The sequence below is a fragment of the Lepidochelys kempii genome, chromosome 1 (assembly GCF_965140265.1).
Source record: "Lepidochelys kempii isolate rLepKem1 chromosome 1, rLepKem1.hap2, whole genome shotgun sequence".
NCBI classification, from domain to species: Eukaryota; Metazoa; Chordata; order Testudines; family Cheloniidae; genus Lepidochelys; species Lepidochelys kempii.
This window is the reverse complement of record NC_133256.1, coordinates 196,370,799-196,398,374: the sequence shown is the minus strand read 5'-3', so window position 1 is coordinate 196,398,374 and position 27,576 is coordinate 196,370,799. Positions and strand designations below refer to the sequence as shown.

Sequence of the window (27,576 nt, the reverse complement as noted above, 5' to 3'; positions counted from 1 at the left end):
AGTCTTTACCAAACACAGTTTCATTGGTGTATCTTTGCAAAGTGTTTGTTGCCAGTTTTTCTTCTTGTATTCCCGATCCACAGTACAATGCGTTGGAAATTCTGCTGCATGATTATGCATGTGTCTTTTGGGATTACGGTGCAAATGACTGGAACACAACAGGCTGCACAAAAGAAGGAAACAAACAGGAATTGAGCTGCAGGTGTAATCACACTACTAATTTTGCTGTATTAATGGTAAGACGTTTTGTAACAGCAAATCATTTGTCTTTTCTTCTCTGTTGTTGGTGGCTTTATAATAGCAGAACGTAAGTATAAGGCCTGTTCCAAACATACAGGACGATGCAGTCCCTGCCCCCAAAGAACTAATTATCTAAGAGGAGCAACAGAAGAGCAGGGGAGGGAGAAAGAAAACCATACAATCAAGATTTTTAAAAGATCAGCTATCCCCAACTTCTCCTTTATGCAGACATTGCTAGTTGCCCAATTTCTTATAGGTATCATGGGAGAAGTGACGCTTGAGAGAGCATAGGGACCGACGTTATCAGACTAGTGTTTCACCTAGTCCAGTATCTTGTGCCTGACAGTGGCCAATACCAGATGAAAGGGAGGTGCAAGAAAATTTTTAGTTGACAATTGCAGAATAACCTGCCATAAGGGAAATTTCTTCCTAACCACTTTTAGTTAGAGGCTGGATTATGTCCTGAGGCACGAAGGTTTATATCCCTTCTAAAAAAAATTAAAAAAAAAATCCGATCTTATATAACTGAATTTTCTCATTATCCATATAAACGTCTAACCCTTTGGAGAAGTCTACTAAGCTCTTAGCCTTGGTTATATCTAGTATCAAGGAGTTCAATAGATTGATTTTTTTGGGGGTAAAAATATCTATTTTATTCATTTTAAATTTGTTGCCTCTTAGTTTCATTGAATGTCCCTTTGTTTTAATAACCAGAGAGTAATTAGGAATTAATGGCTTCTCTGTGTCATTCATTATTGTGTATATCTCTGTCATATCATCTCTAAACAAAACAGTTCCAGGGTGAAATCCTGGCCTCGTGGAAGTCAATAATGGGAGTTTTGCAATCAACTTTCAATAGGTCCAGGATTTTACCCCTAATCTTTTAAATCTTTCTTCACAGGCAAGTCTTTCCATGTTTCTAATAATTTTCATCACCCATCTCTCAATTGCCTTTATGTACTATATCCTTTCCTAGATAAGGTGACCAGAAATTAAAACAGTTTTGCACCTAAGGGTGTAACTTTGAATTATGTAATGGCATTATAATATTTTCAGTGTTATCTGTACCCAGGCCCGCCCAGTGTTATCTGTACCTGGGGGAAGGGGGAGGAAGAGGAAGGGGGCAATTGCCCAGGGTCCCGGGCGATTTAAAAGGACCGGGGGCCCCCGGCTGCCACCTGCTCTGCAGCGGGGCTAACGCAGGCTTCCTGTCCGCCCTTGCTCCATGCCACGGCTGCTCCCGGAAGCGGCCAGCACATCCCTGAGGCCCCTGGGGAGGGGGTCTCCGTGCGCTGCTCCCGCCCCGAGCACCAACGCCGCAGCTCCCATTGCTGCAGGGGCAGTGTCTGTAGGCAGCGGCATGTGGAGACCACGTTGGCCCCCCACCTAGGAGCTGCTGCCAGAGGGATGAGCTGGTATCTTTTGGGAGCCGCCCGAGGTAAGTGCCGACCCCCTGACCCTCTTCTGCACCCCAACCCTCTGCCCCAGCCTTGAGCACACACCATGCACCCCTCCTGCACCCAAACTCCCTCCCAGAGCCCATCCCCACAGCTTCTCCCTCACCCAAACTCCCTCCCAGAGCCTGTGTCCCTCACCCCCTCCCTCACCCAAACTCCCTCCCAGAGCCTGACCCCTCACCCCCTCCCACACCCAAACTCCTTCCCAGAGCCTGGACCCCACACCCTCTCCTGCACCCCAGCCCCCTGCCCCAGCCTGGTGAAAGTGAGTGCGGGTGGGGGACAGCAAGCGAGGGAGGGAGGGGGGATGGAGTTAGCAGGGGGCAGGGCCTCACAGAAGGGGCAGGATGGGGCGTGGTCTCAGGGAAGGGGTGGGACAAGGGTGGAGCAAAGGTGTTTGGGTTTGCGCAATTAGACTATTGGCAACCCTACCGGGTGGGCACGTGGAAGCCCTGGCTGTGCCAGAAGAGCGCGCCCAGCAGTGCAGCCGGTAGCTTGCTGGGCACCAGTCAGTGCGGGCACAGCACCACCCAAATGTCAGGCAGACCGCGTGCACGCGGGCACAGCTTGTGTGTGAGTGGGGCCCATTGACTGTTCTGTCCTGGGGCCCGGAATTTCTGTCGGCGGGCCTGTCTGCACCAGACATAATATATGCTAACATTTTGTTTGCTGCTTTTACTGTAACTATAGAGAGGACAGGTTCTGATTTGCTGTCCATAATATTGCCCAGATATTTTTCCCCAGAGGTCACAATTAATTTAGAATCCAGAATTGTATATGAGTAGGTCAAATTATTTCTTGCAAGGTATATTACATTTCTTAACAATGAATTTCATCTGCCATTGCATTATACATTCACTTAGCTTTGTTAGGTCCCTCTGAAGTTCCTGAAAAACTTCTCTGGTTTTGACTAATTTTGTGTGACCTGCAAATTTTGGCAGTGGCTAGTAGTAGCCATAACATTAAAAAAACACGATTATTCCCATGTCAATCATCCACATAAATTTTAGAGAGAAAACTATCTCCCCCACATCATGCACACCCAACTAGCTGAATATCTTATTTATAATCTATAACAATTATTTTCTAGAGCTTCAAGATCAATTACAAATATGCAAAACCTCTAGAGATTGTCTCAAACATTGGTAGTGGATTCTCCATTGCTGGTCTGGTTATTACCATTCTGTTTCAAATTCTCACCAGGTAAGAGAAAAGACGTAAACTAGACATTATCTGCAAAAATATTTTTATGCTAATTTAACATTATGCTGCTCTGAATATGGCCTGAAAAAAGTGAGTGAAGTCACTTTATAATATAGATAGATACTCTTAATATATTACTATTGCACAGTATCAACAATATGTTAAAATATGTTGTCAGCCTAAGGAGCAGTATTGTCTAGCAGTTAGAGCAAAGGACTGGAAGTCAGGAGACTTGGGTTGTCCTCTGTGCCACTCTCTTGCTGTGTGACCTTGAGCAAATCATGTAACCTTTCTCTGCTGTGGTTTCCTTGTTTTAAAATATGAGGATAACAATGCAGTAAAATTAATTACTAAAAGTCATTAGGACAACTTATATTTGAAAATACTTTAGATTCAAAGAGAAGTGGCACCGCAGAGTTCTGAAGAGTATCTCACAGCCCAATTTGTGAGGTACTGAGCCCTTCCTATGAGATACTGAGTACTACCTACCCGCTCTGACTCACAAAATTTTGCCCTAAGATCCCAATCCTTCAAAGGGATCCACAGAAGCAGGCTTTGGTGACTGTGCAGATCCCATTGAAGGATCATATCCTTGTGTCAGTATGAGTCCATTTGGATTCTGTATAGTTTTGGCTAATTTTACTTAATTATTTTTAAGACAATCAAAAGTAACAAATGACATTTCATTGTATAGACAATAGTATGATAGATACAGAGACTAATGCAGGATAGAAATTTATTTTAGAAAAGATGGTTCTACGGCAGAGGTGGGCAAACTACGGCCTGCGGGACCCTCCTGACCGGCTTCTGAGCTCCTGGCCCAGGAGGCTAGCCTCTGGCCCCTTCCCCACTGCCCCCCTTCCCCCACAGCCTCACCTCACCACCTCACCACCTCCAGCGCAATGCTCGGGGTGGTGAGCTCCTGGGGCAGCGCAGCTGCAGAGCCTGGCCTGACCCAGTGCTCTGTGCTGTGCAGTGGCATGGCTGGCTCCAGCCGGGCTCCAGCCACCAGTGCTCCAGGCAGCGCAGTAAGGGGGCAGGGAGCGGGGGAGTTGGATAGAGGACAGGGGAGTTCGGGGGGGGGGGGCGTGGACAGGGGTCGGGGTGATCAGAGGGCGGGGAACAGGGGGGTTGAATGGGGGTAGGGGTTCCTGGGGGGAAGTCAGGAAGGAGTGGGGGTTGGATGGGGCAGCGGGGGGCAGTCAGGGGCTGGGGTTCTGGGAGCAGTCAGGGGACACAGGGCAGGAGTCCCGGGGGGGGGCAGTCAGGAAGGAGAGGAGGGGTTGGATGGGGTGGCAGGGGGCAGTCAGGGGACAGGGAGAAGGGGTGGTTGGATGTGGCAGGGGTCCCGGGGGGGCAGTCAGGAAGGAGAGGGGGGGTTGGATGGGGTTCTGGGGGCGGTCAGGGAGAAGGGGTGGTTGGATGGGGCAGGGGTCCTGGGGGGGGCAATCAGGAAGGAGGGGAGGGGTTGGATGGGGTGGCAGGGGGCAGTCAGGGGTGGGGGTTCCGAGGGCGGTCAGAGGACAGGGAGTGGGGGGTGGTGGATGGTGCAGGGGTTCCGGGGGGGCCATCAGGGAACAGGGGGTTGGATGGGGCAGGAGTCCTGGGGGGGGGTGCGTCAGGAGGCAAGAAGTGGGGCGGGGGCTGGGCCACGCCTGGCTGTTTGGTGGGGCACAGCCTCCCCTAACCAGCCCTCCATACAATTTCCGAAACCCAACGCGGCCCTCAGGCCAAAAAGTTTGCCCGCCCTGTTCTACGGGATTAAAAAGACTGAGAGAGAATGCTAGAAGCTGCTGGTTTTAAGGTATCACTGCATTCAGGAGATAATATTTTCAAACCTTTAGTCTTAACACTCCAGTCCATATGGGCCAAATTCTGAAGTCCTTATTCAATGCAAAACTCTCATTGACTTCCCTAGAACTTTTGCCTGATTAAAGACTAAGTAAAGACCTCAGGTTTTGACCGAGTGTGTTTTGATACATGGTGGAATGCTGTATTTTAACCTAAATGTGCAGTGGCTTCTATAAAGCTCCCGAGACATCAATGTATTAGTTAATATCATGTGATCTTTTCTCAGACAATAGCCAAACTTCAACTCACATAATTGCAGCTATCCTGGTTAATGACAAAGTCTGTTTCTAGGAGTTGTTCTGATCTTGCTTACATTAGGGTAGTTCAGGTGTAATTCCACCAAAGTCAATGGAGTTATACCAATGCCAGGAAGGAGAGAGTTTTTCATGTGCATTTATAAAATATGTTGATGTGCCCAGCTTGTTGGGCCCCTAAGAGTGTTTAGAAATATTTCTGTTACACTGTTTTCTCCCTCTTACACGGAGACTAACCAGCTTGAAAAGCAGCAGAAAAGTATGGAAATGTGTCCCAAATATTGTACTAAGGGCCCAGTCCTGCAAGGTGTTGAGTGCCCTCAGTTCTCACTGAAGTCAAGGTGAAATTGATAGATAGGTGTGAAAATAAAAGTAATGTAGAACTCTTTGCCAAATGTTTATTGCTGGTTTCTGGCTTTGTAAATCTCAGTTAATACAAAGTTTGTATTAAAAAAAGGTTGCACACCCCCAGGTGACTTCTAGCATGTTAAGAGATTCAGGAAAGGGGGAAATGTATCGTAATTTCTTTTCTTGCTTTGCTACTTTTTTCTCAAATATGTATGGTGCTTACCAACCAATAGGCAAACACGAAAATTCTCAGTTACCTGGGTGCTGGTGAGTCTCTGCACATCAATGCTGATTTTCAACATCATCTTCATCTTTGGAATTGGCAACCCAAATGCCAAGAATAGCGGAGATGTTTCCCCCGAAAACACCGCACTGGCCTCGGACCTTGCAGATGTTCCTGAAAATGCCTTGTGTACTGCTGTAGCCGTCTTGTTGCACTATTTCTTGTTGGCAACATTTATGTGGACAGCGCTCAATTCTGCACATTTGTACTTACTGCTGCTTAAAACCCTGAGGCCCATTCCTGAACACTTCACTTTAATCATGTCAATAATTGGATGGGGTAAGAATTAGAGTCTCATATGCAGAGGGCTTTTCAAAATGTAAGTAGTGCATTCAGTGTAAGCTTTAAACATATTAATCCAATAGACAGAAAATGAAATACAGTCAGTTTCTTTGGGTTAGCTATGTGGTTTAACAGGTAGCCTCCAGCTACTTCTTATGTCCTTTTACTGATTCACCTGGAGTTTACCAGCTGAGTCTGCTGTCACTGCATTAATATGGAGATCAGTAGAATTATAGGATATACATGGCATGTTCATTGTCACAGCAACTCCCGTCTGCTGCATGCAGCAAGAATTTTGGCAATAGTTAAGGGCTTCAAGAATATTTTATCACCTGAAACAAAATTGTTTCTGATAAGTGATTGCATACTTGGAGTCAAATTCTGCCCTAGGAAGAGCATGTGAGATTCCCATTGATTTCAATAGGAGCCATTCAGCCATCCAAAACCAAAAATTGGCTTGTATTATTTATTATGTACTACTTTGTAATAAACATTTAGCACATCTTCAGAGCATAGCAATAAGCAGCAATGCTGCAAGGTTAAGGGGAACTACTGGGAGAACTGAGGGAGGCAGGGGGTACCCACTGAATAAGACAGGAGTCTCTGGGATTCAGCTTCATTCGGTACAGTATTCTAATAAAGTGTGCATGAATATCTTAGTTGTCTTCGCCTCACTGACTATACAGCTGATGTGGGATACAGCTTTCTCGTGGAATCTACTAAATAGTTCTAGATTGTGAAAAGGGGCTAGGATTGCACAGTTGCTGTAAGAGAGCCAACTGCAGCACAGCAGAGGAGTTTGCTGTGCTGCCAGGATGTGGGGAGCCTCTAGAAGGCATGCTCAGGAACTGATGCTCCATGGGTAAACTCAGTAAGGTTTGGCCCTGAGCTTCCCATAGATAACTGCCCTACTCAATCCCAAATCCTGCCTTTTCCTCAAGGACACTCTCACCCCTTAACGGAGTGCAGGACAGATAGAAAATGGGCCTTAACAAGCCTTGAGGGTTTTAGCAGGCAAGTTTCCCCCTTATTTGGGTATTTCTGCAGAAGGGGGTGATCTAGACCTAGGTAATTAAACAATACACTAATGATCTCTCTCTCTCTTTGTCCATTAGGAGTGCCTGCTGTAGTGGTTGCTATAACACTTGGAGCTACCTATAGAAAGGGCAAGCCATTAAACTACCGACAGGAAGAGTTGTAAGTAGATGAATGATGACACCACTTGTTTTATTGTATCTTTAATGCCCAGCAGTATTAATGATACCCTGGATTTACCCTGGTAGTAATTGTAACTAATTAACAAATACAGTCCTGAACCTCTTAGTCCTTACCCAAGAAAAACTTCTGTTAAACTCAGCTGGAGTTTTGCCTCAGTAAGGACTTCAGGCTTTGGTCCTTTGTTAACAAATGCTGATTAAGGCACTGTCCAAAATTTACCTTGAATGCTCATGCACAATTCCTCATTGACTTCCGTGGCAACTGTGCATGCTCTCAGCCCCTTTGAAATTCAGGCCACTTATTTAGGTGCCTGAATAGGGATTTAAGTGCTTAAATTTAGGCATGTAAGTTTTAAAATTTTGGCCTACGTCACTAAAGTCCACAATTAACCTATATTATTTGGTACCTGCTTTCTGTATGACTGCAGCCACACCATAACAGCCACACCATAACTGTCTTTCTTATAAAATATGCTGGGCTGGGCACGGTCTGTGGTTGGTTCTAGTGGACTGTAAGTATGTAATCAGAGGTAGATTCTTTCAAGTGAGATGTAAAAACAAAACCCCTTCCACCTGGATCATTAAATATCCCATGGTGCTTTTCTCAAGATTTAGGGAGTATTAATGTTCTTATCTGAGATTACTGTTTGTTAAACAAAAACATGACAGTTATACTGAAACCTCATCCTCCCTTCCTTGGCCCCATTTATCTGTTTCAGCTGCTGCCCCTTTCATCTTGCCATGAACATAGATTGTAAACTTTCTGGGGCACGGGCTGTCTTTATACTACATGTATGTACAATCCCAAGTGCAATGGGGCTCTCTGATCCTTGATTGAGAGTCCCGAGGCTGTAGTCTAATATAGACAATAATAATACTTAATAAATTCCCATGTCCTGGTCAGATTCCAGTTTGGATAATTACATTCTATCTCCCCCAAATTCTCCTGTGAAGTTTCAGCTGATAACATATTCTTCACTTCTCCTGGGGAGAAAAAAAATTAAAATAGCTTTATTAGTGCTGAATGCCTACAGCACTCCATTCTAGATATGGCTGCATTTCACTATAAAGTCCTCTGGGATCCTTCAGGATGAAAGGTGGTGTATTATGTTATGGTTATGCATTTATAATATGTCTGCCAAATCTGTTGAAATGGTCTCTCTTTATGTTTAAGTTGCTGGCTTGCAGTCCTGGATGACGAAGGGAAAGTGAGCACAAAAAAGCCCATGATATGGGCATTCCTTTTGGTTGTGGCAGTCATCCTTCTGTTTAACATTATCATCTTTGTCAAGATCACAGTCCTTGTTATGTGGAAGGAGAACACAAATCTGACAAGGTGAGGGGGTGGCAGAGAACTCAGACCATTTAGAATATTAATATATGTTCTCTTAGATTACATCAACTCAAACGTTTGACAGAAGGCTCTTTCATTTAAAAAAAATATTTTCAAAGAAACTAGAATATCACAGAGTGCAACAGTCTTCATTATCTCATTGACTTACAGCAGTATAAGTGGGCCAAATTCTGCTCTGTGTTACACTGGTACAAGCTGAGAGAAGAATTTGGCCCTGTCTTTCTTTCGGCAGCGGTAGACTTTGTCCTCGGAAAATCTGATTCTTGGTCTCAAAATTATAGGGGGGGAATTAAAACAATGATGTAAACACTTGTTGAAGGCAACGCTTCTTCAGGTTACATAAAAGTAACAGTTCCCTTTCAAACTGATATAAATGCATACTTTCATAATTACCTGGTGTCTTTCATAATTTTTCTTGCCCTTTTAAAAAATGTTCACTGATGATTTTGAGCATGACTTTCCTCCTTTACAGCCCCTTTCCTTCTTTGTTCATGAGGTTGAAATGTTCAAACTTGGGTTGCAAAAGTTAGGCACTTTAACATGTTTTGGGCCCAACTCTCCCCAAAGTGCCTGATCCAAAGGGAGCCATTTCATTGACTTCAGTGGGCTTTGGATCATCCTTTAAACTAGTTTTATATGAGTGTTACTCCGCTGATCTCAGTGGATTAATTCCTGATTTACAGCAGTATAAGTGGAAAAAGAATCAAAGCCACTGTCACAGCCCATTGAGAATTATGGGTACTTATCACCCCAGGAGTCTATAATCAGGCCACTTATTTAGAAATCTAAAAATGGACTTAGATGTCTGATTTTACATAGCCAGATTTCAATATGTTGACTGTAATATATAATGCTGAATTTGGATGTCACTGTTATTCTCATGGTAAATGGTGTTATATTGGAAACTCAGATTCACAGTTACTAAAGGAGAATATGCATTTATATCAGTTTGAAAGGGAACTGTTACTTTTATTTAACCTGAAGAAGCGTTGCCTTCAACAAGTCTTTACATCATTGTTTTAATTCCCCCCCCTATAATTTTTAGAGATGGATCCAAACCCAAAACATCTTGATAATGAAATATACTCAGACTTGGGAGAAGTTGGGATTCGGAGCTGAATCCAGACATCATTGGGGGCCTATGTCTATAATAGGTAGAACACTGTGGAAATTTGAATCAAAATAAGAATTCTTCTAATTTAGTCACATTTCTAATAGTTTTAAACAATAATAGTTTATTTTTTATTTTATTTTATTTTATTATTCCTTCCTGCTTTCTGCTGCATTGGCAGCTTTTTCTCTCTCTGTATCTAGTAAGGCAAAGTACCTCCAGCAGTAATTGTTCTGATGCTATTCTTATTAGTCCTTCAGAGCAGCGTAGGGAGATATCCCTTTTGATCTGCTCAGTTGAGTTCTCTCTGTTCTAGACACAGCTTAGATTACCACTGAATAATCCTTAAATGCAGGACGCTAAATAAAATGGTTGAATAAACCAAGACAATGAGTTGTTTTATCTGTACATTTTTTAACACTTGGAAATGTTACTTTTTTCCCCCCTCTAGCAATAAAAAGAAATCATTCACAACGAAGATACTTGGCACTTTATCTGTAGCTGTAGTGCTTGGAATCACCTGGGTCCTGGGCTATATGATGCTAATAAATCAAGAGGCCACAAATGTTGTCTTCAGCATTTTGTTCTGTATTTTCAATGCCACTCAGGTACAGTATGTAGCTGTTTCAATACTGATGAATGAGACATTGAAAAAATGCATCCCCTTTCCCTCCATAATCCTGTATCTTAGTAAACTGTTGGAAAACCATGTCGCTTCATACAAAAATTCAGAATCTTTGTTTAAAAATGGCTGTGAGTTGACATATATTATTCATAAAACTCTTCTGGTATTACTAGCTAACGTGCTATATTATTCCATAGGATGTGTAAGGTCATCACTGAAAAGACTTGTCCATACGTAGTGGCTTCTCTTTGTACCAGACCATACAAAAAGGGATTGTGAGAGTGAATATTAGGAAAAACTTCATTAGCTGTGGAAATGTCAGTCAAGGGAAGTTGTGAAATTTCCATTGCTTTAGGATCTTTAAAACTAGACTGGACAAAGCCCTAGAGAAAAGCACATGCATCTCTATTGCTCATGAGGAATGTGGTAATGCTGGACTTTTGGCTTTAAACTTCATAGCATAGCATACTACACCATTGTATAATCTCTAAAATACTGTTTAGCAGACATAGGTGAAACATAGGTATTTTGCATGAGAAATAAGTGTGCTTACTAAGGGCTTGATCCAAAGTAGAGCAGAATATTTATATTCCCATTAATTTCAATGGGAATTGAGAGTGCTCAACATTCAACAGTATTGGATCCCCAAAGTCTTTATTTAAAAAGTACTTTAGATACTGTATATGCATGGGAATAATTTTTTGAAACCTAAAAATCAACCGGGCTTGGAAACAACTGGCATAATGGCACTTCTATTTTTTTCCTCCAAAATCTCTGACTTAGTTAAAAAAAAAAAAGGGGTGGGGGTGAGGGTTTGTCTTCATAGGAAGTTATACCAGTATAAGTAAGGCTAAGATTTAGTCATGGGTATTTTTAGTAAAAGTCATGGACAGGTCACGGGCAGTAAACAAAAATTCATGGCCCCTGGCCTGTCCATGACTTTTACTATAAATGTCCCTGATTAAATCTTAGCTGCTCCTGGGGTACGGATGCTCTGGGAGGCCATGGGGGCCAGTGGCTGGCTCCTTCTCCGGCAGTGGGGGCTGACTGCCCCTGCCCATCCGCTGCTCTGAAGCCCCTGGGGACCGCTGCTCTGACAGCCTCCAGGACGGCTCCCGGGACTGCTGCTGCTCAGGGGCCGCCCCTGGGACTGCTGCTGCTTCGGCGGCTCTTGGGGCCAGCCACACCAGCTGCTTCCGGTACGGAAGTCACGTAGGTCCCAGAAAATCACGGAACCCGTGACTTCTGTGACCTCCGTGACAGACTCTTACCCTTAAGTATAAGGTACGTATGGTGTGTGAATTCAAAGCATTATATTTATATTGGTATAATTCCTCATGTGGACACACTTATTCCAGTAAATTTCCCAGAGTTGAAAAGCCCTTATTAACTATTTCATTCTTCATGGAAAAAAGGAAAGGAAGTTGTCAGAGATCTGCACAAATTACTATGAATGAAGTCTCATTTTTGGCGCCCCAAGTGAGATAGCATTTGGGAGAAGCTACCATATTTTTTTCCTCAGTCAAGAAGGAACCTATGACAGTCCATATGTATGTAAGCCCCAGTGAGAGGGAGCCAAGCTCAAGGGACCCAGTGGAGCCAAATGGCACACATGATCACAATTTGAACATCTGTACAATCTACTGTGAGCTGTTTCTCATTCTGATGACTCCCATGGGCTAAGCTTACTTTGTGGCCAGAGCTTGGAAGTTCCACCATTTCCCCGCATCCTAATCTGACTCTTGAAAAGCACACAACAGTCTGTAGAAACTGTTAATTAAAATTTCCTTCAGATGTTTAGTTTCTAAGCATGAAAATAATTATTTGTGTTTCAGAATAATTAAAAATAAAACATCACACCCCTTTCCACTGGAGTTGAGTTCGTTTTTAAACCATGCAGTCAGCTGTCTAGCCCATCTGTTTCAATGGTTCTGCTGTCTGTGAGAGCAGTTTCCCTGAAAGCAACTATTGACTGTATGGCAGATAGACATTATATTATTATTATTATTTATTATTATTTGTATTACAGTAGTGGCTAGGGAAGCCAATCATGGATCAGGGGCCCATTGTGATAGACACTGTACAAACACATAACAATGAGAGTATCCTTCCTTGCACTGAAGAACTTACAATCTAAGGCCAGGTCTACACTAGAAATTTTTGCTGGTATGGCAATGTTAGCTAGGAATGTGCGGTTTTCACAACATTCCTATACCAGCAGAAACCCTCTATTATGCCAGCATAAAAGGGCTTTTGCCAGTATAGCTTATTTTGCTCAGGGAAGTAGTATAAGCTATATTGGCAAAAGCCCTTTTTTGCTGATATAAAAGCTGTGTCTATACCAGGAGGGTTTTCCAATACTGCTATACCAGCAAAGTTTTTAAACGTAGAATGGGCCTAAGTAAAAATGATTGAAAGTAAAGTGAATGAGTTGACATAATCCAGAGGGATGCATCCCAAAGATGTGATATGTTTTTGCAATGGCTTAAAATTTTAAAGTCCCGTCTACCTCCAGTTTTAACTAATGACTGATGCAGACCATCCTATTTGGTGCCATCCCACGTTGTAGTATTGCAAGGAGACTCTCTTTTACCTATAGTATAGGGTCTTATATAACACATGCTTAAGTAGGCCTTATATTCCATCCAGTAGAGGGCAATACTGCCATTCTTATACATACTAGCAAATGCATTCTTGTAATACCACCCTGTATTTCAAGACATTAATGTTATGGTTAATAATTATAATGGTTAGGGGATTAATCTAGGACTTGGGAGATCTAGGTTCAATTCCCTCCTCTGTCACAGACTTCTTATGTGACTATGGGCAAATCACTTAGTCTCTCTTCCCCACCTAAAATAGGGGTAATAGCACTTCCTTACCTTACAGGGATGTTGAGAGGATAAATACACTGAAGATTGTGAAGTGCTTTAAGATCTACTGATGAAAAGTGCTATATAAGAAATAGGTATTATCATCATTGCAATTATCTTCAAGTCACTACGAAAAGACGCTGGTCAGTTTTACTCTGAGCTTTAATTTCATTACTATGATTAACTCTGAGCTTTCATTTAACCCACAGGGACTTCAGATCTGTATTCTATACACTTTCAAATCACCAATCTTCAAGAAAAAGGTTACTGAGATGCTTTCCTTTGTCTCACTGCCGGATATACCAGTTTACCTGCATTCAAAGACTTATTATCTTTCAAAATTCCGTCTAAAAAAAAACAACACATTTGAGACCTTCAGACCATCTGAGACCTTTTCAGAGGAAACCTCCTTTTCCAGCAATGATCAGACACCTACGAATAAAATGTAAAATCGCAGCTTTCTGAGTTTGTTCTAGATAGAGATCATTGGTGACCACCACTCCTACAACAAGCGCTGGGCACAGATCAGAAGACAGTAGGACAGCTACCAAAAATGTAAGGCAGGATAACAGCTGTGCAGAGCCTATATGTGGCACTTTAATTGTACACAACTAAAAGTTCTTACAAGGGAAGTTGAAGATCGTTACAATATTGCACAAAATAGAAGGGCGTCGGTCTGACTTAGTCATGTCTGTCTGTTCTCCCAGTTATATCTATTCCTGGCCTATCTAATATGCTCTGTCCAGAGGTAGTCTCTTTTCCCTTTTATAAGTAATTCCCGTTTAACTAAAAAACATAAGCAAAAAAATAAACAGTAGAATTCTCATTAGCTGTTTCCATATTCTAAATGCCAGTCCCTTCCCTAATGTAATGGCTATTTGACTGTCTTTTAGAAAAAGATCTTAGAGTTGCCTATTGAGCTTTCCAGCTAAAAGCTTTTTAGGATAAACTGCTGCTATAAATGCTATAAAATATGTCTGACTCCATGTGGTAGAATGAACCAATAAAACAGTGTGGTGACGCTATTGGTATTTGTTGTGAGTATGTAATATGGTCAGTTTATAATGGAAGAAGCTTAAAATCCAATGAGAAGAAGCAGATGATGTCAAAAGTCCTGGGGACAAGTGTCTGGATACTGAAGTCAAGAGTGGGGACAGCATGAACAGCAGATTATCCTTTAGGAAAGAAGCACTGTCTAGTCTAGTGACCTGAGCAGAGGATTGGGGGCCAGAAGCTCTAGTGTTCTCATCCTAGCTCTGACACTGACTCACTCTGTAGCCTTGAGAAAAAGTCAGCTGTGCTATAGTAAGTTCCTTATCTGTAAAATGGGGTTGATAACAATATTGACCCTCCAATCCTATACAGTGTGTTGGGGGAAGTCTGTGAGAATTAGATAGTTCCTGGATAAAAAGAAAATATATTTTCCTGATTCAACAGGCCCTGATATAGAATATTGGTATGATTAGCCATTTCTGGTATTAACAAAAGAATGCTTGTGGTAAAGGTTAAATAGAAGTCTGTCCTTAAACAATTTGTACATTTCTCCCCCCTTCCCTCTTTTGGTTTTTAATTGAACTAAAGTGAAACGAACATGATGGCATGCTTTGCAAACTCCCAAGCTGCCTCATATTGGGTAGTGGTCTTGACCCAATATGATGATCTGAACCTTGGTGGGTAAACTTTGGGGATACACAGAACCATGCCTTGACGGAAGTCTTTCAAAAGACCATACACCTATACACATACTGTGACAGATAATTCTGAAATAGAGCTCAGCCAATAACAAAGAGAGGGTCCTTTTGGCCTGAAAACCTCTCTAGCCTCCAGCAAACCACAGTATTGGTGGGAGGGAGAAGGTAGACATCTCCTTTAGATTGGGGACCCTTTAAACAAAAGCAGTTATGTCAGGTATGAAGCTGGAACCCACTATCACTACTAGGAGGAAGGTGGTGAGGAGCACTTAAACTGCAAGGTAGTTGTCCACATTGTACTATCATGCATACACTCTATCACACTCCCTATGGACAAGACACTTTAATTTTCTGTGTATAAGTTTCTCCGACTGTAAAAGGAGGTCCTTAATACCTAGTGTTGTAAATCCCTTTGATATCATTGGAAGAAGGGTGCTCTGTCAGCAAATTATTATTATTATTGAGGAAAACATTTGTTTTTACTGAAAGCCAGGTAAAGCACACTCATACAGTGGTGATTGGTCTTTATGATGAGTGTAATAATACCGCTCAAGCTTTATTCAAATTTATTTAATTTTTTGGACAAAAATGTAGTTATTCTATAGAATGACATCAGATCATTTTTGCACTGTACATTTGAGAGTAGATTATTTAAATCTAGAAATAATTTTCCTCTCTTTATAGACCCCAAAATGAACAACAAAGTCCCTCAAAAGAATTGGCATGATTCCTTCTGTTCGAGGAATTGGCTTTGGTATTGATGCATGCTGGACACATTGTGGCTACAGACCTGCAGTGTTGAATGAAGTATTGCAACAATTTGTATTCAATGGTTTGGATCTTCCTCACAGTAGCACAATAACCATTTTCAACTCCCTTTGAAAGATGGTAGGGAGTCAATGTTTTTGAACCCAAAGTTTATTCTTTTATAAAATCTTTTCTTAGCAGCATGTGTTTAAGAGCAATATGTTCAACGCTTATCTACAAGTGGAACACAGTGATCTTACTAATGGTGCTGAACTTTGATATGCTCTACAATGTAGATGTTAAAGAGGTAAAGTTTCTTGCTGGTAACTAACAGGAAGTGCTGCGTCCATAAAAGCCACAAATTTGGGCAGAAGGGCTGAATTATCTGACCAAAGGTATGATAAATGAGGGAGGGAGAGAGTCTGACTAGAAGAGAGTGAGTGTGTATGTGTGTCTGGTGGCAGTGACCAACAAAAGAGGTGTGACCTATGTTTGGTGTTGGAAATCTATATTTTCTAACATTTTTTCAGGGGAAGCCACCTGGACTATTAATCCTCTCTTATTAAGTAACATTTAGAATTGAAAACCTATAGCAAATTTAGCTTATTTTTAAAACACTTTTTCTACTTCCTCCCCATTTCAATCTGAGTGACCTGCAGTCCCAGTGCCTCTCCACTACTCTGCTACTAGGGTTTTACTGTTAGACCCTGCTGAGAGCTGGTCAGGTCTACACCTAAAACTTTGGTCAAGCTAGTGACATAGCCCAAGGCTGTGAAAAATTTCACACCCTGAGTGCTGTTATTTAAGTCAATCTATCCTCCACTGTAGATGCAGCTACGGTGACAGAAGAATTCTTCTTGCTTCTGCCTCTAGAACTTCTGTTGCTGTTGTTCAACAAGGACAAGTGCAGAGTCCTGCACTTAGGAAGGAAGAATCCCATGCACGGCTAAAGGCTGGGGACTAACTGGCTAAGCAGCAGTTCTGCAGAAAAGAACCTGGGGATTACAGTAGACGAGAAGCTGGATATGAGTCAGCAGTGTGCCCTTGTTGCCAAGAAGGCCAATGGCATATTGGGCTGTATTAGTAGGAGCATTGCCAGCAGATTGAGGGACGTGATTATTCCCTTCTATTCGGCACTGGTGAGGCCACACCTGGAGTATTGCATCCAATTTTGGTCCCCCCACTACAGAAGGGATGTGGAAAAATTGTAGATAGTCCAGCGGCGGGCAACAAAAATGATTAGGAGGCTGGTGCACATGATTTATGAGGAGAGGCTGAGGAAACTGGGGTTATTTAGTCTGCAGAAGAGAAGGGTGAGGGGGGATTTGATAGCAGCCTTCAACTACCTGAAGAGGGATTCCAAAGAGGATGGACCTAGCCTGTTCTCAGTGGTGGCAGATGACAGAACGAGGAGTAATGGTTTCAAGTTGCAGTGGGGGAGGCCTAGGTTGGATATTAGGAAAAATGATTTCACTAGGAGGGTGGTGAAGCACTGAATGCGTTACTTAGGGAGGTGGTGGAATCTCCATCCTTAGAGGTTTTTAAGGCCCGGCTTGACAAAGCCCTGGCTGGGATGATTTAGTTGGGATTGGTCCTGCTTTGAGCAGGGGGTGGGACTAGATGACTTCCTGAGGTCTCTTCCAACCCCGATAGTCTATGATTCTATGTAGCAATTGTCTGAGACTGCTCCAGGGCACTAGAGCAGGCACTCACATGGCAGGCGCAGATTGAACTGGGAAGGTGGGAGAGGGTGGTTTAGTCTGGTAGATGCTGGACACCAGAATGGAGAGCACGTGCTGCCCGCTGCTGGCATGACCATGCCATGTAACCTGCCAGTATGTGGCTCTAGTGCCATGGAGCAGACGCAGATACACACTGTGCATGCAAGGTCACACTTGCATGGTGGGTCCCGCGCCATTCTGGGCAGTACTGGGACGTCTGGTATTCGGGGAATGCACGAGTGGCCACCCTAGCTCCTTCCCAGCCTGGGGCTAGCTGCCTCCTCTGCTCCCACCCCCGCCAGGTCTCAGTACCTCGCCCTCTGCCCCCCAAGCTGTCTCTCTGTGACAGGTTTGTACAGCGCCCAGCACAGAGGCCGCGCCTCTCCACATCACTGTGGCACAAACAATGCGACGGGGCACTCCCCTTGCTACACAATCACCGCCGCTATGGCAGCTGGTGCGGCGCATGCGTGGAACCCGGCGTTGCTCGCTCCCCATAAGGGCAGCCGCAGCTTCGACTGGCGACGGCAGGTTCTCTAACTAGGCATGCGCACTGGTGCCCTTGCCGCGCCGGCGCATGCGTAAAGCTCAGGCCGGCTCTGCTGTGAATGGGACCCTGAGATCACTGACCGCGCACGCGCGGCCTCCTTCGTCTGGTCCGGCCTGCTCAGGCGCTTCGCTCCATCACTGCGCGCGCGCCGTCCGGCCGCCATCAGCCTCCGTCGGGGTGAGTGCGCCTGCGCGACGGCCCGGCAGTGGCACCGGCCGAGATCCAGCCCTTCTCCCCTGCCACGTACGTACGGGCGGCGGCGGCGGCATCGGGATCGGGCCCGGGCCGGAGCCGCGGCTACCACGCGCGCGCCACCGCACACGGAGGAGAAGCCGGAGTAAGCGGGCGGGGAGCGGGGCCTCGTCGCCTGCATCGCCGGGGCTGAATGGGGGGCGGGGACGCGCCAGGGGACCTGACGCGGGCCCCGCCCCCCTTTCCTGGCCCGGCCCGGCCCGGCCTCCCCCGTGGGGTCTGGGACGCGGGGAGGCCCCTGTAAAATATCCCCCCACCCCCAGCTCTCCGGGGATGAACTCGGCCCCTCCCCCGCCAGGGCAGGGGGGGGTTACCGCCCTGTCGTCCCCCCCCCCAGGCGCCCCCACCCGCCCCGGGCCAGGGGAGCCTCCCAGCACAGCCCGCAGTAGCGCTCCGGGGCGAATGGCCTTGGCTGCTGCTCCTGGGATCAGGCCCGCTGGCTGGGGGAGGGGAAAGAGGAGCCAGCTGCTGCCCCCCCCCCCGCCGCCCCCCAAATCTCTGTGAAGTTCACGTGCATCTGGTCAGTTTGACTTTTCCTGGGCCTGGCCCCGTTCTTAGGGCCTGTCTACACGGGAGTAGCGTGCTGTGTTCGTGTCTGGCCTGATTCGCTACTTCACGCTCCTTCAGAATCAGGCCCTCTTAGGCCAGTCTACACTTAAAGATTAGAGCGACCCAGGTGCCTCACTCAGGGTTGCAACACATTGTGCACCCTGCATGGGGTGGTTAGGGTCACCCCCAACCGCTGGTGTAGATGCTGTGTCTCTCATAAAGGTGGAGTCACTATAGCCCCAGAAAAATTCCTTCCGTTGATGTAGGAAGCGTCTATGCTATGGTGTGTTAGGGCTTGGCTACACTTACATTTTATAGCGCTCTAACTTGCTGGCTCAGGGATGTGAAAAATCACCTCCCTGAGCGGAGCAAGTCAGAGCGCTTTAAAGCGCTAGTGTGAACAGCCTCCCAAGTGCTGGGAGCTAATCCCCTTGTGGAGGTGGATTACCAGGAGCGCTGGCAGAGACACACTGCCACATTCGCAATTCAAACTGCTGTTGCGGGAGCACTCCTGTGACAGCGCTTTGAAGTTTCCAGTGTAGCTATGCTTTTAGTGCCACTGTACTGTAGACATACTCTTACTCCATAATATGAATGTCCATACGTGTAGTTAATAGGGAATAACTAATCTGCTCTGCTTTTACCTCTCACCCCTCCTTGTTCTGGTTCAAATTTCACAAACAATGTAGACAATCCCATATTCATTTTGCTCTTCTGTTGCCTCACTTATCTTTTTAGTTCAGTGAGAAAAGTCTCTCTGACAAGGAGTGTTTTGTCTTTTAATGCTTTGTTTAGCAGGGCTTAATGTTTCCCTGCTCCTAGCTCTGCTTCTGCTATATGAACCTGCAGGCAAATCAGAGGATTATGATATCGGTTTGCTATAGAAATGATTGTGAGGTCACAAATTTAGTATGGATTTAATTACCAGATGCAAATGGGAGATGGGCTATGAAGGAGGGAGAATTCTTAGTCATTAACAAATATGGTAAGAAATTATGGAGAAATATCAAGAAATTTTTGGTGAAAAATTACCTTATTCAAATGTGATGATTTTATCATCTTATTTAGAATGTTTGAATTTTTAAGACAAAGTAGAGAGAGTTTATCACTATCTGAAGCATATCAGCATTCCTTAAGGAAATCTGACATTTAGCTACGTCATAGACACACAGAAAGAAAATACAGTGTGAATGCTGTACATATCAACAGTAAAACAGCTTGCATCATTTTCTATAACAATTAAACAGATCCAATCATCAGGATTTTTCTTTTAAATCCTATATAATTACCTCATGCAGGGTGGAGAACAGTTGGACAACCAACTGCAGTTAGAAGCTTCTTCTTGTTCTCTTTTTGTAAAAAGAAAAGGAGTACTTTCAGCACCTGAGAGACTAACAGATTTATTTGAGCATAAGCTTTCGTGAGCTACAGCTCACATCCAGTGAAGCTGTAGCTCACGAAAGCTTATGCTCAAATAAATCTGTTAGTCTTTAAGGTGCCACAAATACTCCTTTTCTTTTTGCGAATACAGACTAACACAGCTGCTACTCTGAAACTTCTCTTTTTGTGTGAGACATATGAAGTGAATTTCCATGAGTAATCTTAGCAAATAAGCTAAAGTGCTTATGTAAGCATGTTACTGTAGTTGATTTTCCCTAAGAATGTATGCAGTAGTACACTCCATGTGTCTGGAGGCCACTTTTAGCTCTGGGATTCCAGGCTATAGAGTTGATTCTTATGGTTGCTAGTAAGGTTAAAGTGTGATTCTCATGCCAGAGCACACTACGTACGTACACATGCACATATATAACTTAAAAAAAAGTTAATTTGAGATAAAATTTGTAATTTTATAGTCCTTGTCTCCACTTCCTGGTTGGGAACAAGAGCTGTTGGTGCTGCTCTGACATAATGAAGGAACGTTTTCAGAGCAGCGTGAGGGTTAGACAACTGGAGACCCTACTAAAAACTGAGTGCAATGTGTGGAGTGACACTGCCCTGCCCCCACCCCTTTTCTCTATATACAAAGAAGCCAGCATTGACTGACTAGAGGGGGCTGGGATCTCTAGTCCCTCTGTCTTCTTGTGAGTCTAGATGGAGACAGCCAGAGAGGCGAGAGTTGGGGCTGCTGACAGTTGTCGTCAGCTTCAGTTAGGGGAGTGAACAAAATGTCCTTGAACTGGTTCATGTTTCATTACCCTTTCCTTGTCTCTGTAGCAGGAGTCATTTATCTTTCACCTTTCTTTAGCAGTAGCACCATGGAACTTTCACTAGCTTCATTCTACCCCTGTAACAGTTGCTTGTCTGTAGAAAGGGAGTTGTAAATCTGTCACTTAGGGAAAGAGCCCATGAGCAGGGCTAGCTGCAGTAACCTACCAAAAGGGAATGAAGGTCTCCTGGTAGTGGGGCAGGAAGGCATTCCTCTCTTGCCCACCTTTCCCTTTGTCCCTTATCTCTCTTTTCTAAAGAGCCATCTTTCTTTCAGTGGCTGTGGCTCTCTGGCCACGATTGCCCCTATACTTCCTTTTGTCCAGTTTAGCTCTCTTTCCTGTGGAAAAGTGACATTAGCACTTCTCTGCTCCAAAGAATCCCTGTCCTCATGCTGTCCTGAGGACTTTCATTTAATGTCAGAGCAGCTCCACCCTTTAATCAGGAAGTTGAGGCCTGGGCTATAATATTGCAAATTCAATCTAAAATTTAAACTTAATTTTTTAAAATCTATTTTTGGATGTTGAGAAGATGGAGGTTACTAGAACAGATGTTTAAACAACGTATGTGTATTTTGGGTGATGACCCCTTTTATCATGTCTGTTTTGAAAGTGTTAGACAGAAAAGTCTAGACTGTTAGCAATTGTCAAGCAAAATTATGAAAGCTGGTATATTATGGGTGAAATACAATCTTCACTGTTACTCAGACTTTAAATATCAAATTGTTAAAGTAAATTCTTTCTGTTTCTTTTCTGTAACATGCCAAGTTGGATGATGTGGAAAGCACGTAGCTGCAGTGAAGGCTCACAATAAGTTAACGCTTCTTGGTTTTCTGATGCAGATTCCATGCCCTATCTATAATCTATCACTGATCAGCATCGCTTCTGGTAGTGCATGGCGGGACCTCTGAACACCAGCTGGAAGTGAAGCAGGGAACCTGAAAAACAGTCTAGCAAATCTGTAAGACAAGGTAATTAATGTTAGATATTGGTGGCAAGGAAGTAAAGAAAGATCTAGAGGTGATATGAATATGTCATAAAAACAGTTTTCATAACACTTCTTTCCAATAACTCATCACATCTCACAAGTCCTGGAGTGTAAATTCCCCTGTCCAAAAAGCATGAACAACGCCATAGCCGTGGTACAAGCTTCAGTATGTTGCTCAGCGAATGTGTCTGAAGGGCACTCTGAGTGCAGTGAAGAGGGCTGTATAATACAGTAGCACACTCTCTGTGCCTGTCTAATTCCCATCCCCTTTTCTGAACTACCAGAAAAAGTGACCTTTGTAAGATAGCTGCTTGTTTGCTTTTTTTTTTTTTGAAAGCCGCCATATAGTAAGCACATCAGTCAGAACAATATTATTGCCTTTTGTATAGGAAAACCTGTTAGATTCAGATGAAATCACAAAAGAACAGAAGTCCTGAGTTAAGGCCTTAGTACTCCCACTTGTGTTGTAGCATCACAGTATAGTTTGGTTTCTTGTTAGATGTCAAAACACTGGGCTAAATATGTGGAGAAGCATCAAGATTAACGTACTTAAGGCCTTATTAGAAAAACTTTTCTCTTATTATGTAAAATGAAAGAGACGTTCTTCATGTTGAAAACTTTTAAAATTGATCAACTTCAGCAAGTTTCTAATAAACACGCTTTAAACAGTATGTTCTTAAGAAGAAAAAAAGTGTTTATCTAGTCTTCTGCATGTGCCTATAAGGATTTTTTCAAAGGAAATTGGGAAGAATCAAGAATACCCAAGCCATGGCCCCTCCCTTTCTTCAGTACACCTTCCTGTCTGCCTGCCTCTTTGGCAGCAGGGGTTTTGAATTGTAAGACTTCCTAACTTTCTCAGGTCTCCTCTGAAGATATCAGGATAATGAAGAAATCCCTCTTATTTCCTCCCACTCCGGAGCCTGGCGTTCCCTGACATTATGCAAGGATCTGGAGAGAGAAGAACGGTGTTCCCCAGGCTCTTTTCCCAGGCTTCCTTTGCACGCCTATCCTGAGAAACATTTTTCTGCACAGTGGTATAATGAAATATTTTTGGCAAACAAAACCTTTCCTACTCTATACTTCTTTTGCGTTAACATTTCTTGCTGAGGATTTCTGATTGATGTTTTTCTGAAATTTGGTGTTTCAGGCAAAGTAGTAATTTTCAAGCTGTATATTTTTATTGAAATAAAAATTAACTCAAACGTTAAAGTCCAAACTTTCATTGAAGTTACAACTACTGATTTAGACACTGCTCTCCTAATATAGGAATAGTTATAAGCTTCATAACTACATAAGAAAGCTTTCTACCTTCATTTAACTTCTCAACGAATTTGGGAATTTAAAAAAGGCTGAAAACAAAGCTGAAATTTAAAAATAACTTAAATAGGTTATTTTTTGCTTATTTTAAAAAAAACCCATTGTGAAAAATAGGTTTGATGTAGTTTTCTCTCTTTATTGGTTGCATCCTAAAACATGACACATGCATTAGTAATCAGATGTACTGGTTTTGCAGGAAAGCTTAAGTGTGATCTAGCCACTTACAATGAAACCAGTTTTTAGATGGCACATTTCCTCTTTTTCGCTTGCATCCAGAGTGACACACATCCCAATTTGATCCTCCTTCCAAACTCTCCTTCTGCCAAATCTCCTCCACTCTCCAAAACAATAACAAGCATTGTTGCTTTGCATTTTATCTACATTACTTGTGGCTGTGAGATACCATATTTGTGGGTCCCATAGAAATAACTATAGAGATGATCATACATGCCTTTTTTATTTATCAAGGCAAAGTGCTTTTGCAGTGTTCCTAGTCTCCATGAAATGCACGTATCTCTCAAATACAAACCCTGAATTATTTTACATGTAAATATATCTACTTGAAGGCACACATCATAACATGGTAAAAGCTACATTTTGAACAAAAATAATTTTTTCCCCGTAGCTTTGTGGGCAGTAAAAAGCCTATATTTCATCTCAGAACTTCAAAATTTGGCTTAAAACACAGAGCAAAGATTGTTTTTAAATATCTCATTTTGTAAATCTCCATTTTGCACTTGAACAGTTGTGAAATGGCTAATAAATTAACAATTGAGAGAACATAGTTTTGCATAGATGTACCCAAGAAAGCTGCTCTAGAGCATATTTTCACAATAATGTTTCTGAAATCCAGAAAGTTACAGAACTGTGTATTGTATAGGACTGTGGAGGTTGTGAAACAAATAATCTTCTAAAAGATGTTGTGTAAATGTTTTTTGTTAACAGGTCTATAGGAGATCTGGAGTCCACCATGAACGGACAGCTGGATTTAAGTGGGAAGCTGATTATTAAAGCTCAGCTGGGGGAGGATATTAGGAGAATTCCTATTCATAATGAGGACATCACCTATGATGAGCTAGTGCTGATGATGCAGAGAGTTTTCAGAGGAAAACTTCTGAGCAATGATGAAGTCACAATAAAGTATAAAGATGAAGGTATGGTTTTCTTGGTATTGATTAGATACAATTTATGTGAGACTGCAAACTGTCATAAAACTCACCTTTTGAAAATTACTTCTGGATATTTCCGTTCTTGGGATATATAAACTATTTATATTATGAGATTATGCCAGTCTATAAAAGCTGTTTCTGTTGAGACTGTACTACACATCTCCTCATGTATTTGACAGATTAGAGGGAGGTTACAAAAAGATTCATGGCTCCAACCTCCTGTAGTCTCTCCTTTGTCACAGTAAGATGTTGACATTAGCATAGTATCTGTGGTCTGATACTTTTTCCTGTTATCACACAGCTGCGGATAATTAGAGAGGTAATCAACCTTAACTCAGTCTGGTCTTTTGTGTAGGGATCACTTTTGATTTCTCTGTGGCAGCTGCCTTTTGTTGGAAGAAAACCTTATGGCCCTTCAAAAACAGTTTCAACAGTTTTGAAAATGGCATCTTCTACCTTGGTCACCATGCAAACACCTTTTATATATTAGAATTCTGGAGAATTAGCTAAACATGAATTCCCCACAGGAAGAGGGGCCACGTCCTATAAAACACAAGGAAATCCTCTTGACAATTCCAGAGGAAAAACTTAAGAGGAATTCATTTCTTCCTAAGTGCTTCCTCATCAGCAGTGATTGAACCATTGAACATGGTGGTTGGATTCCATGGGAAAAGAGGTTACACAATTACAGTATATCTTAATAAGAAAAGGAGGACTTGTGGCACCTTAGAGACTAACCAATTTATTTGAGCATGAGCTTTCGTGAGCTACAGCTCACTTCATCAGATGTTTACCGTGGAAACTGCAGCAGACTTTATATACACACAGAAATCATGAAACAATACCTCCTCCCACCCCACTGTCCTGCTGGTAATAGCTTATCTAAAGTGATCAACAGGTGGGCCATTTCCAGCACAAATCCAGGTTTTCTCACCCTCCACCCCCCCACACAAATTCACTCTCCTGCTGGTGCTAGCCCATCCAAAGTGACAACTCTTTACATAATCAAGTCGGGCTATTTCCTGCATAGATCAAGGTTTTCTCACATCCCCCCCACCCCCATACACACACAAACTCACTCTCCTGCTGGTAATAGCTCATCTAAACTGACCATTCTCCAGGTTTAAATCCAAGTTAAACCAGAACATCTGGGGGGGGGGGGTAGGAAAAAACAAGAGGAAACAGGCTACCTTGCATAATGACTTAGCCACTCCCAGTCTCTATTTAAGCCTAAATTAATAGTATCCAATTTGCAAATGAATTCCAATTCAGCAGTTTCTCGCTGGAGTCTGGATTTGAAGTTTTTTTGTTTTAAGATAGCGACCTTCATGTCTGTGATTGCGTGACCAGAGAGATTGAAGTGTTCTCCGACTGGTTTATGAATGTTATAATTCTTGACATCTGATTTGTGTCCATTTATTCTTTTACGTAGAGACTGTCCAGTTTGACCAATGTACATGGCAGAGGGGCATTGCTGGCACATGATGGCATAGATCACATTGGTGGATGTGCAGGTGAACGAGCCTCTGATAGTGTGGCTGATGTTATTAGGCCCTGTGATGGTGTCCCCTGAATAGATATGTGGGCACAATTGGCAACGGGCTTTGTTGCAAGGATAAGTTCCTGGGTTAGTGGTTCTGTTGTGTGGTATGTGGTTGTTGGTGAGTATTTGCTTCAGGTTGCGGGGCTGTCTGTAGGCAAGGACTGGCCTGTCTCCCAAGACTTGTGAGAGTGTTGGGTCATCCTTTAGGATAGGTTGTAGATCCTTAATAATGCGTTGGAGGGGTTTTAGTTGGGGGCTGAAGGTGACGGCTAGTGGCGTTCTGTTATTTTCTTTGTTAGGCCTGTCCTGTAGTAGGTAACTTCTGGGAACTCTTCTGGCTCTATCAATCTGTTTCTTTACTTCTGCAGGTGGGTATTGTAGTTGTAAGAAAGCTTGACAGAGATCTTGTAGGTGTTTGTCTCTGTCTGAGGGGTTGGAGCAAATGCGGTTGTATCGCAGAGCTTGGCTGTAGACGATGGATCGTGTGGTGTGGTCAGGGTGAAAGCTGGAGGCATGCAGGTAGGAATAGCGGTCAGTAGGTTTACGGTATAGGGTGGTGTTTATGTGGCCATTGTTTATTAGCACTGTAGTGTCCAGGAAGTGGATCTCTTGTGTGGACTGGACCAGGCTGAGGTTGGTGGTGGGATGGAAATTGTTGAAATCATGGTGGAATTCCTCAAGGGCTTCTTTTCCATGGGTCCAGATGATGAAGATGTCATCAATATAGCGCAAGTAGAGTAGGGGCTTTAGGGGACGAGAGCTGAGGAAGCGTTGTTCTAAATCAGCCATAAAAATGTTGGCATACTGTGGGGCCATGCGGGTACCCATAGCAGTGCCGCTGATCTGAAGGTATACATTGTCCCCAAATGTGAAATAGTTATGGGTAAGGACAAAGTCACAAAGTTCAGCCACCAGGTTAGCCGTGACATTATCGGGGATAGTGTTCTTGACGGCTTGTAGTCCATCTTTGTGTGGAATGTTGGTGTAGAGGGCTTCTACATCCATAGTAGCCAGGATGGTGTTATCAGGAAGATCACCGATGGATTGAAGTTTCCTCAGGAAGTCAGTGGTGTCTCGAAGGTAGCTGGGAGTGCTGGTAGCGTAGGGCCTGAGGAGGGAGTCTACATAGCCAGACAATCCTGCTGTCAGGGTGCCAATGCCTGAGATGATGGGGCGCCCAGGATTTCCAGGTTTATGGATCTTGGGTAGTAGATAGAATATCCCAGGTCGGGGTTCCAGGGGTGTGTCTGTGCGGATTTGATCTTGTGCTTTTTCAGGAAGTTTCTTGAGCAAATGCTGTAGTTGCTTTTGGTAACTCTCAGTGGGATCATAGGGTAATGGCTTGTAGAAACTCGTGTTGGAGAGCTGCCGAGCAGCCTCTTGTTCATATTCCGACCTATTCATGATGACAACAGCACCTCCTTTGTCAGCCTTTTTGATTATGATGTCAGAGTTGTTTCTGAGGCTGTGGATGGCATTGCGTTCCGCATGGCTGAGGTTATGGGGCAAGTGATGCTGCTTTTCCACAATTTCAGCCCGTGCACGTCGGCGGAAGCACTCTATGTAGAAGTCCAGTCTGCTGTTTCGACCTTCAGGAGGAGTCCATCTAGAATCCCTCTTTCTGTAGTGTTGGCAGGGAGACCTCTGTGGATTAGTATGTTGTTCAGAGGTATTTTGGAAATATTCCTTGAGACGGAGACGTCGAAAATAGGATTCTAGGTCACCACAGAACTGTATCATGTTCGTG

The 27,576-nt window shown here is 43.5% G+C and overlaps 2 protein-coding genes across 9 annotated transcripts in view; both read left to right on the top strand.

Annotated features, from left to right (window-relative positions):
- Window positions 1–17,236, top strand: part of ADGRG7 (adhesion G protein-coupled receptor G7) — a 41,293-nt gene extending 24,057 nt beyond the window's left edge. Inside the window, 9 exon segments of the mRNA XM_073330657.1 lie at window positions 84–236; window positions 2,788–2,900; window positions 5,587–5,915; window positions 7,034–7,115; window positions 8,310–8,471; window positions 10,052–10,208; window positions 13,308–13,543; window positions 15,735–15,843; window positions 17,165–17,236. Coding sequence (XP_073186758.1) covers window positions 84–236; window positions 2,788–2,900; window positions 5,587–5,915; window positions 7,034–7,115; window positions 8,310–8,471; window positions 10,052–10,208; window positions 13,308–13,543; window positions 15,735–15,843; window positions 17,165–17,236 — 1,413 coding nt within the window.
- Window positions 17,237–17,944: 708 nt separating this feature from the next.
- The window catches only part of TFG (trafficking from ER to golgi regulator), a 39,546-nt gene continuing 29,914 nt past the window's right edge, over window positions 17,945–27,576 (top strand). For 6 of the 8 annotated variants that reach the window (XM_073307494.1, XM_073307474.1, XM_073307456.1 and 3 more), the window contains exons 1-3: window positions 18,057–18,144; window positions 21,655–21,783; window positions 24,063–24,271. In XM_073307494.1, coding sequence (XP_073163595.1) covers window positions 24,088–24,271 — 184 coding nt within the window. In that variant the 5' untranslated portion in view covers window positions 18,057–18,144; window positions 21,655–21,783; window positions 24,063–24,087. The other 2 variants (XM_073307436.1, XM_073307447.1) reach the window with 2 other exon arrangements.